Genomic DNA, 12124 nt, shown 5'->3' with positions numbered 1-12124 from the left:
ATATGGTATATTGGTCAGATTAACCTGTCTAATCCAATACCCTGTTGGACATGGTATATTAGTCAGATTAACCTGTCTAATTCAACATCCTGTGGGACATGGTATATTGGTCAGATTAACCTGTCTAATCCAACACCCTGTTGGACATGGTATATGAGTCAGATTAACCTGTATAATCCAATATCCTGTGGGACATGGTATATTGGTCAGATTAACCTGTCTAATTCGTCACCCTGTGGGACATGGTATATTGGACCTTGACCTTTGACTTTTTTACAAAAGAATTCCCTGTAACAAGTTTGACTTCCATTGCCCTTAAGATAATTTGACTTTATTATTATTATGCAACAAATGATTCTCTATCAATAGTGAAAGTACTGTAACACTGACCTCTTAAATGTCAGAGAGGAGTATGAAACATTTAGGTCACAAAGTAAAGTAAAAATGGTCAGTGAGTATACATCGAACAGGAATATACTTTAAATTTACCTTATTTAGCGGTATAATTTAGCAGTTTTTATGCTTTAAATATTGTGCTAAATATGATTGTGCTAACTTTAGTTTCTGTATAAAGTTGCCTATTGCATAAATAGTGGATGCACCAATAAATCAATGCACTATTCCGTTTAACTTTGATAATATGCTAAAATATGAGTTTGCTAAAACAAGTACTTTTACACCATATAATGTGCACACGTGTATACTTAAATATATAGATTTGAGTTCCAAGCCCTCTGATCATCCTTATAAGTAAAAAAATCTGTACATTTTTTTTTGTTTAAAAACACACACGCGCACAAACTATTGTGACTTTTGCAATTTGAAAGTAATCAATATAAATTGTAAAATAAAACAAGAGGCCCATGGGCCTTAACGGTCATCTGATATATTTATACAGAGAGTTGATTTTTGTTTTTAACATGAACAGAAATATTATTCAAAGTAACAAAAAACAATAAAACCACCTTATTCAATATCTAGCATGCAGATTTAATACTGAAAAGTATTTGAAACTGCACCTCTGATTCTAAACAAGGAAAATGAAGAAATTTTATTTTAGCATACAGACTCCATTGGGCCCCACCCTACAGCCCTTGGGGGTAGGGATGGCTCAAAAGTATCAAACTGTCAACTTAGGGTTATAATTCCAATCAAGTTATCAACATGTAATATTCAAAGTATCAATTGCCATTATAAACCATAACAAATTGAATTACTTCCAATGGCAATTAAACAAATGTTGGTCCAAAATGACACACTGATTTCCCTATATAAACTACAGTAAAGTTTAACCCCTCCCCAGGGGGAAACGTAAGACCCCAGGGTCAAGAAATTCACAATTTTAGTAAAGCACCTTAAGACCCTTCTATCTATGAAGAGTATGAAGATTTTTGAAATTTTAGTCAATTTTACCCTTTTTGGCCCCGCCCCTCAGGCCCCTGGGGGCTGGGGACCATATAATTCACAATTTCAGCTGACCTTTGGCCATGGAAGGTTTCTGCAAAATTTCATTGAAATTGGTACAGGGATTTCGGAGAAGAAGTCGAAAATGTAAATTGTTTACAGAAGGATGCCGGACGCCGGCGGACAAAAGGCAATCGCAATAGGTCACTTGAGACTTTGTCTCAGGTGACTTAAAAATTATAAATAAAAATACAGAAAGGATCTAGGTAAACTGGAGTTAACCCCCTTTGATCATATTCTGTAATAGTTACCTGGTACTGGTTCCCTGACGAATTCAGGATCAAAATGTTTCAAGTCCAGCTGACCGCTCTGTAAAACAAAACAAGTTCAAAAAGGATATTGACCAGGGATGCAATCATCTCAACTTAGCTGTTATTTTCTACATTACATTAATTCTGTATGAAGGAAAACACTCATTGTTTTAAAATGAAAATTTGCATTGTGTTTTGAGTTATAGTTGGATAAGACAACACAGAAGCATATTTAGTCACTTGACAATTTTATCTAGACTCATTGTCTGATGAATATAACACTACAAAGACATCCCATTACGCATATTGATGTGTGTGTGTGATGAGGACCTTTCCAGACATAACTGAACATCACGTCATTATCATGTAAAATGAGCCCAGTTATAGGCAGGTTTACTTTCACTTTATTTACTCCTGAAGGAAGTTACATCTGATTAACTTACCACATTTGGATTATAAGGTGGTTTCATTTTCTTTTCATCCAGTTCATCCCAGTTAACATCAACAAAGAAATCATGAGACTTCACTTCCATGAAGTCCTGCTGACAGCCAAGACGTTTTTCTTTCTCTTTCTGTAACAGCTGTAGATAGAATGAAGAGGACAGTTGTAAAATATGTACATGTATCCAATTTACTTAGTGGTCTTTCACCAAATTAATCAATATTAAAATTACAACCAGATGGACTCAAAGCATTGATTTCTAGTTCACTCCAGCTATGTTGCCAAAGTAGCTTCAAGTAGCCTTAAATTTCACTGAATTTGCAATCATGACTGCCATTGTTCAAAAGTGTGGTGTGTACAGTAATTGGATTGCTGGCCTATAATTTTGATTTCAGAACTGCTTTTTTTCTTAATGATTTTGAGGCAGAATCTCTTTAAGAATAACCAAAACTGTGGTGACCTTTGATTTGACCTCTTTCCTTTTGTTTTTAGTTTGTAAGCTATGGTCATGATCATATAGGCAGACAAGTATGGGAAAATACCCCAGAACAGGTTTTTTTTCTAGGTTGACATAATTAACATTGGTCACAGTGACCTAATTTTGGTTCACAACACTACACCTCACCTAGATTCACTCATGTAATGTAAGATCATCTGACTTGAAATTATAGGAGAAAAATGCTCCAACTCCACCTTCCCTATATGTACAGATCCTAAGATTTTGCTGATTTTATATGCAATAGTACATAAGTGTTACTCTATAAGTATTTACACTTTAATGAGGTCAGAGGTCAAATATATGTCACAGTGACCTATTTAGGTTCAGGACACTTCTTCTCTATATTGTTGATTTGGCTGTATTGCTGTCTGATATTTGACACAGATTCTGTGTGTTACAATGTAATCTAATCTAAGACATGCTGAAAGCTACACACACATTTACCTTGGTTGTGTCAGAATAGTGAGTGAGAAATAGAAAACAAACATTCTATACAAGTAACAAATAAACACATAGTATATGTAGTTCACTAGACACTGAAAACCCCTCCCCCCTTACACTGTGTGGGTTTAAAATATTTGACCTATCCAAAACTACTGTTGGATTACACATGTGACCTTACCCCTTCCAGTATGGACCTGGCAGCAGCTGACACGTTGGTCCTCAGACGTAGGGGTTTATATAAAATGTTGTCGTACATTTCAGCAGTGTCCCGACTGTAGAAAGGGGGCTACAAAAGTAAAAAACATCACAATCACACACTGGCAGGTAACCAAATAAATCTTCTGATTATAGACACAATCTACTGATTACAGATACATTAACAATCATGATTACAGTCATATTAACAATGATTTGACAGATTACAGGCGGACATTATCAATACACCTTCCCACCCAGATAGCTTAGGTTGGAATGGTAATCTTGTTTCATTATTTCCCCTCTTTCTACTGAAAGGTAAAGTTATTTTCCCATTGAATTTGTTATAACTCTGTATTCATATAGAGAAATTATACGTTGAAGGATTTTTAAGGTTTTTTTCAAGAATAATATTTTTGAATAATTCTCATGATGGTTAGCCCAGTAGTAAGGCCCCTGCTTTATAATCAAGAGGTAGAGGGAAACGAATGATTGAATAGGAGCCAATCTGTTTTTTGGAAATGGAAATTTAAAAAAAAACATATTTCTTTTGAAATTATTAGTCTATAATTAGCTATGACTAATTGACAAGCAGCTCAAGTCAAAAAAAAATATCAAACAAATTTGAGCTATAATAGTGAAGATACAACACAGAGTGCTAGGGCCCTCTACCGTAATCATAAGTAACTCTACTTGTGAACAGAATGTTTGTACATTACAGTAGTGATATAAGGTTTAGATATCTAATGTTGAATAAAATTACCTACCTGGTAGCTATATACTATTTACAGAACTATCACTAATAACTGATAGTCTGACAGGTGGACACTTCAGTCAGGAAAATCTTCATATTTTAATTTGAAATTTGAGGAAGTAGATTTGAAGGATATTTGAGAAAGGATTTTCAATATGGAAGCTTACTCAATTTATGTATATAGATTAATTGATTTATGTATATTTATTATGACATATATAACATAGCTTGTAATGTATGCTCATTCATCACTCTATTGTGACGTCACATTTACTCCATGGCATCACAGAATTCTACTTGTATTATGATGTCTCCAAAGAAAATGGCTTTCGAGTCAAAATATCTATATTTTATATTTCAAACAAATCCCAGAATTGTTTTTCACATATAGTTGCAACAAATCTTGGTTACAGTAAAAGTGGACTTTTTTTGTGGTGGTGAAATATTCATGGCTCTACGTAGAGTAAATACTTGGTAAGTGCAAAATATTCACAAGTGAATATTTATTCATCAATTACACATATACAGAACATATAGATTTCAGAGCCATTGACATATGGTCAAAATTTCAGTCTGGATATACTGAAATATACATATTCAATTGCAATCTTCTAAGAGAAATAATTCTGTGATTTCAATACAAACTTTCCTCTCAGGTTTGTACTTAAGCGGTCTAAAATAAGTAGAAGTATATAAGTTTCTATGTGACAGTATAAGGTTGAGCACATGTAATGATTTTTAAGTAAGATGTCAGAGGTTTTTTATAACAAAAATGGGAAGCTTTCAATACATCTGACCTCTGTGACCTTGGAATGCTTTAAGGTTCCTCATTAGAATGTACCTGAAACCTTCCATCTAAGCAAGCTTATAGGTCAAATATCATAATAAACTGCTTGGTTATCCAGTAAAAGTCATCAGATCTTTGTGACTTTGTAAAGGAGCCAAGGTTAATTTTCTTTGAAGGAATGACCTTGAAAACTCTCCAACCCAGCGAGCTTAATCATGCGGAGGACACATGAAAGACTTGGTGAGCTTTTTATATCAAAAATAGTTTTCCAACTCATTAACATCTAATTAACTCAGGTCTGTTATTCATTCATATATTCATGTGGGTTTTGTAAATTTCACTACCTTTAGAATCACAGGACTGGCCATGGTTGGTGATAATGGCTTAGATAGAAGCTGTAAAGTGATATCATATATGGTATATAATATATATTTAGGTGTTTCTGATGACCCAGACAGATGTACAGGAGATATATATATATATATGTAAATACACAGGTAAGAAAGACAGGTAGGTTTATTAAGTACACGCACCAAACCATACATCATTTCGTACAGAACTGCCCCGAGACACCACCAGTCCACTGTCTTGTCGTATGGTTGTTTCCTCAGAACTTCTGGTGCTAGATACTGTACAGAAGACAAGACACAGCTGTTAGAGACGATGCCCAGCTGGTGTGTTACCTTTGGTAACCTGCATCTAATATCTGTACATTTTTGGGGACATCAGTAATACCTCAATACCTCAATACACTGCCAATCTTTTCATTCACCACTTAGCTTGCTGACAACATATTTCAACGACTTTTTGTCATTTTATCTTAACAATTCCTTCTATTTCTCTTTTGTTATGACGCCTTACTCTTTTATAATGCCAACATTTTGTAGAAAAACTATTCGGGAGCTAATGATAAAATTTCATTTCAACATTTCAAAAAATGTACATATGTATTAAGAGTCAAGACACTGGTTATTTGCACTCTTTGCTTGACAAGGAAAAACACATTTTCATAAGCTCACAAAATAAGTTTCCAGGTTTTTTTTTTGGATTCAAAACAAAGTCATCATTTATTATTCATACCAAACAGGTGAATCTCATTCCAAATATAAATATACTGTAAATGTACTTATTTTGGCAGACTAAAATTTTAGTGCATTATCAAGTCTTAGCAGCACACTGATGGATAATGTTGCGACCACAAAGTATATCTCACAGAAAACAATATGCAGACACAGTAATTAGTGTCATCATAATATAATCTAAAATAAGAGACCACTAAAATATGTATGTTAACAGTATATATACGATCAGTCATATAAAGTACATCCTCTGTCAAGCTATTTGACCTTGTGGATGATGAAGCATATAACATTTCCAAAAAGGTTTAGTTTCACATAACAAGATCTTTACTTCAGACAAGAAGTCGGGTTACTTTAACAGCTGGTACACCGTATTTAATGTCAGGTAATTAATGTACATTTAATGTCTTACAAACTTACACGCATGAAGCTAGGAACAGAACCGAACACAGTTAGAAGACACCTGAATGCCCTCAGTATGTATCCCCAAAAATGTACCGTCTTACCACCATTGGTTTACATTGTACTTATAAACAGAAATCTTAGTTTCCTACAGCTCATGTTACGCTTTGTAAACAAACACGCCATATTGGACCATCTATACTCCCTTGCAATACTACAACGCAATTATTTTTCAAATCCACAACTATCTTTTTTTAATAAATGGCTGTCAATAATAATACAGTGACTCTATCACACAGCAATCATAGCCACTGGTTGACAATGTCACACAAGTGAAACATACAGATCTATCTTCTTTAGATTTTTCTGATATTTCTGTAGTAGAAATTGACCTGTAGTCAAATAGGTATCGAAATTATTTTACATGAAAAGAGGTGAGACTGTGTTATTTGTGTGTTTAACTGTATCCAACCCATACAGACCCCATACATTTCCTTATAAATACCTTCCCCCCTTCCCCAGCCTTTTCCAACATATCTATGTTTACATGGATTGGTTCAGATTTTGTATCACCCTGGGCAGTCATTGAGTTAGATACGGTAAGATGTATACATGAGGAGACCTACCTCAGGTGTGCCACAGAATGTGTTGGTTGTGCCCATCCCCTCGATTCCTTCCTTACACAGACCAAAGTCTGTCAGTGTGATGTGACCCTGTAGAGAGAAATGAATACAGTAAGGTATGATTGAATCAATAGAGACTGAAAGTGAAAGTAAACAACACGATTACATTGCTGGTGTTTTCTATGTAGATATTCTATATTGTTGCTTGTGCTGACAGCAAGTCCATGATTTTTGTGTCATTGTTTTCTAAGATTTTTTCTTTTTACAAACAGCAATCTATAGTTTAAGGATATGTATGAATAAAAACTTAAAAAGATGAAAAAGCCAATGAGAGACCTTGAAATAAGTATAACTGCAGTTGAAAGAGTGAATGGTATTATAGATACATCCGTATGTAGATTTGCACTGAAGTTGTTATCACCATTTTGTATCTTACAAAATCTGGACCCAAAATTATACCAATCATGGTTACAGTACGAAAAACAAAAAATTATCACAAAAACTCCTGCTTGTAACAGAGGAATTATCTCTTGAACTTTATAATAAGCTATGTAAAGATAAAGAACATGAAAGAATCCCACCTGGTAATCAAACTCAATTAATGGATTATAGAACATGTGAAAAACAGGCAACAGTTTTCATACATGATGCAAGACAGCAATTTGTTTGACAAAGGTGATTATCTGCTTCTAAAGGATTATACACAGGATCAACTGTTGTCCCTAAAATCCTTTTCAGAATATTTAACCATTTTGTATAGGTAATGTAACTGCCCTCAGAGGGAAGCAATTAAAAGCCAACTACCTAGTTTTTCTATAGTTAAACCTGTCTAAATTGACACCGTTTGGATGTTCCGTCTTGGTCAAATTAGACAGAATGTCATAATACACAGGTCTTGGTTGGTAGTTTTAGTAAGAAATGGAGTTACAGCAGTATGTTGGATTAGCCAGGATGTCAGATTACCAAGGGGTCCGAGTAAAGAGACTGCTGCACAACGTACTGGTGTTTTTTTTAGATATCCAAGCACCATAATGCGAGTGTGACATAGACTTTTCTTATAAATATGGAAATGAGAACAGTTTCCTCTGGCAGTTGTGTTAATGAGATCATTTACATTGATGAGTACACAAGGGTCTACTTATATAAATCTCCATACATTAGGCTACACATTGACATAAACATTTACCTTTGAGTCGAGTAAAATATTTTCTGGCTTGAGATCCCTGAAAAAGAAACAGTAGTTCTTGATAAAAAATCTTTTATAAGGAAATCAGAAACATTGAGAAAAAATTCATCTCAAATCGTAAGAAAAACCTGTCCATGACAATTTACTTTCAAGTTAAAGTTAATAGATATCAACCTAGAAATGTGAACTGTGACAAGCAGGATGATGACGTAACTAGACATGTTTTATCAACTTGACAGCTTCCTGTCGCGTTGACATGGCAAGTCGCTCTCTGTTAGACAACATGTTAAAAGCGACAAGAAGTTGCTCTCGGTTACAGGAACAACACATGTTAACAGTGGCGGAGGATGTACGAGACACAACACAAAACCTTTATTCTACGTTATTAACATCGGTGTTGACATCCGTCTTACATCTATCACAGCGTATGATATTTTTGACTATCTTGTAATCTGTCTTGAAATTCAGAATCACTCGAATATAAAGACCTGTCAAGTAATTTAGTGTGTAGTTCTATTAAGGAATACGTGACAGGATGTGAGTGGGTAGATGTTTCTTTCTAAGTCCTTTACAAAACAATGAGATGCATGTGTAATCGCACCTTGAGTAAGAGTTAAAGTCAATTTTTATATAAACTGAGATTCTTTGATACCATTGAACACACTTACAAAATAAATACCAACAGTCACTCTGTTTCTAAGCTTTTGCGCTTAGCTGCAAGTCTGATGTCCATATTTCAATTAACCCTGTCATTTATGAACATGACAAAGAGCAAGTGAGGGCCATTCACTTTTTCATTAAAGGCTAAGCCTAAAAGCTAGGAAATAGAGTGATAGGTAGCTGTACTTTGATGACAATTAATGCCTAAAAGAACATTATTGATACCATTTAGTTACAGTTAATATAACATGAATAAACAAGCTGAAATTAATGAAGTCTTAAGGATGATAGTTCTTTAGTTAATTCACATGTCCAGTTTGGGGAGTCTCCAATGTAACCATGCATACTTTTGGTTAATTTGATTATCAATCAGTTAAGTGGATCGTTTCCAGTTATTTTAATATCACATACATTGCATAGAGAGAACAGAAGATTATAATTTCTCATGAAAAACGGGGAAAAAAAAAAAGAACTTTTTGTACAACTGTGTCTGCATGTAAATAAATATATCAGATTATTACATAAAACCTGGGCCACTTTTAGCCTACCTATAGATGATGTTGAGAGAGTGAAGATAGCCGATAGCACTCCCCATCTCAGCCGCATAAAACCGGGCCCTCTGTTCAGGAAAGTAGCGTTCTCTTTGTAGATGGAAAAATAGCTGAAAATAAAAGGAGATGATCAGGTTTTTTACAGTAATGTAATACATTGTTTCATCCCTTTTTGTTGTTTTTACACCCTGCCCACTGGCAACAGTAATAACACATTTAATCCAAGACTTGAAAGTGGGTCATTAATTGAACAAACTTGATAATCTCTTCACCCCTGCAAGCTACAGGTCAAATATCATAAAAATAGGCTTTATATTTCGAAGAAGATATCATTCAAAAAGAAAAGATAATGCAGGACTATAGATGCTCGAATGAAGATATACATATTAATTGTTTATTAAAGATTAATAAAGATGTATATATTTCATTTGATCATAAATATCATGGTTAACATTATGTATTTTCATGAATTAGTAAAAAGAACTTTGTAATTGTTTAGTCCCTGCTCTAGTCAGAACACCCCTGTCCCTCACCGTCAAAATCAACTCTAGCTGTCAGAACACCCCTGTCTTTCACCGTCAAAATCAACTCTAGCTGTCAGAATACCCCTGTCCCTCACCGTCATAATCAACTCTAGCTGTCAGAACACCTATGTCCCTCATTGTCAAAATCAACTCTAGCTGTCAGAACACCCCTGTCCCTCACTGTCAAAATCAACTCTAGCTAATTACCTGCTTTATAGGAAGATTTTACCACGTCATCAAGGGGAAATCTGAAAACCAATTGGCTTATAAAACAACCACATGGGCACTCACCCTTTACTAGTCAGTTGAGACAGTGTAATCAGTAATGATATTCATGATCATTGGACAGGAAGACATTATTTCTCTGTTAAAAGTGGTTAAAATTGGTTAGGTGGTACTTGAGAAGAAGTTGGAAAGTTATCTCAAGCACTCAAAGGTTAGAAAAGGCATCATGGATTTTGATTTGTAACATCAAAAACATATCAGATGTTGGTCATGATCTAGCCATGTGCATATCCCTTGTAACAGGGCCATGTGAGCTAATAGAGTTCAGTAAACATCATATTGAAGCAGACATCAATAAGATCATTTGAATGCTTGTCGTCTATGGTGCTGAACATGATCTAGTCAAAACTCTAATGGAGATTACTAGCCTAATAAACCATTTAACATACAGGAATATATTGCTATTTTAACATCATTAATACAGAAGTTGTCATGATTAAGCTACTAGGGGTAGTTTTAGTATAAATACATTAAGGAAATCATTGACATAATGAACCATAAATCTATTGCACTTATGTCTAAGCCTCTTAAACATTAAACAGTAAATCTCAAAATATCCTATAATGCATAAGCTTTGTCAGAAGTCTATTCAAAGGTATCCATAATTTTCTGTTTTTCAGATTATTTCACTTTAGGCACCTCCTTTCTGAGAGTCGAATTTGAACATGTACAACAGACGACTGTAATAGATGTCAATGTTCCTATGGATGTCAAAGACAAGTTAAAAACCACGTCAATGAACGTCTTGCTTTACTTTAAATCAGTGGGCTATTTCAGGACCTTTTATCGGTGAATAATTAATTACAAATTTGGTACTCAGTAACCCATAATCCTTTACATAAGTAAACCCTTACACGACAACTCATTCAACAAATATGTTTTTCATTACCCTTTTTCTTAATTAAATGTTTTATAACAAGAGGCTTGTGGGGCCTGTATTATTTCATCTGATTTTTTCTTAAATAGACAAGAAAATGTTTCCATAAATTTGTGACCATCATGGCCACCTCAGATTTGTTACTGTCCTGAACAATTACTATAATATTACTTGGTCAGGGCAGTGATAGGAATATTTGTATCAAATTTAACTCATCTGACCCCTGTGAACTTAAATGTGATTCAGGATAATGTATTTGGACAGATCAACTCTCATGACTTCCAGCACTGTGATTCTTTAGAAGTTGTTTGACGTTTGCAACACATCTGAATGTGTGACCTTGACTTTGGGCTAATGTCATTTATTTAGACATCCTTTAACCTTCAAACTATAGGCCATGTATCATTATTTTAACCCTTGTGATTCATTGTAATAAACCATTCGAAGATTTTAACACATTTGAGTGAATGCATGTGTCAAGGACATTTGTTTGAACAGTTTGATTATTAGCCCCTTAATACACCAGCAAGCTACCAACAAAATATTATTACCCTAGGCCTCAAACTTCTTTATAAGAAGTCATTTAAAGAAAAGAAGTTGACAATGGACAGACAGACACCATGCCATGACATAAACTCTCCCGGTGAGGTAAAACTATGTTTAATTAACACAATTTGTAACTAAAATGCATTAGTGTAATTAAAATCTGATGTCCATTAACACATACAGACGAGAATCTACTAGACACCAGACTGATTAATGTCCCCGTTTGGATTTAGTTGGAGGGCACATGTTGTAAAGGAATATTGCAACAATGTACATTCATGAATTGTGCAAATCCTTCATAAATTGTGCACATATTCAGAAATAGTTCTAGAATAAAGACAACCTATTTAGTGTGACCATTTCAAATAATTTCTTTTTCTTTTCCAGTCTGAAAAATATTAAAAATAGTGAAAAAATATTTCCACCTCAACAGCCTTTCCCCCTTTTTCTCCCCAAAAATCTTCTCCTGTTCAACTTCTAATATCGCCTCCCTTTTTTGTCCTAAGATAATGGCCCTTTCCTCCCTCTAATACAGTGTATCCTGCCCTCCCCCCC

General features: G+C 34.5%; 1 protein-coding gene across 6 annotated transcripts in view; it reads right to left on the bottom strand.

Moving 5' to 3' along the window:
* Positions 1-12124, bottom strand: part of LOC110455794 (serine/threonine-protein kinase Sgk1-like) — a 67168-nt gene that overhangs the window by 7643 nt on the left and 47401 nt on the right. For all 6 annotated transcript variants that reach the window (XM_021506163.1, XM_021506165.1, XM_021506166.1 and 3 more), the window contains 7 exons: positions 9335-9447; positions 8127-8163; positions 6944-7030; positions 5370-5465; positions 3279-3386; positions 2159-2296; positions 1716-1773 (listed from right to left, as the gene is read on the bottom strand). In XM_021506163.1, coding sequence (XP_021361838.1) covers positions 1716-1773; positions 2159-2296; positions 3279-3386; positions 5370-5465; positions 6944-7030; positions 8127-8163; positions 9335-9447 — 637 coding nt within the window. The remainder of the gene's footprint in view (positions 1-1715; positions 1774-2158; positions 2297-3278; positions 3387-5369; positions 5466-6943; positions 7031-8126; positions 8164-9334; positions 9448-12124) is intronic.

This window comes from Mizuhopecten yessoensis, unplaced genomic scaffold, assembly GCF_002113885.1.
Source record: "Mizuhopecten yessoensis strain PY_sf001 unplaced genomic scaffold, ASM211388v2 scaffold8381, whole genome shotgun sequence".
Classification (NCBI taxonomy): domain Eukaryota; kingdom Metazoa; phylum Mollusca; class Bivalvia; order Pectinida; family Pectinidae; genus Mizuhopecten; species Mizuhopecten yessoensis.
This window is presented reverse-complemented; position numbering and strand designations above follow the sequence as displayed.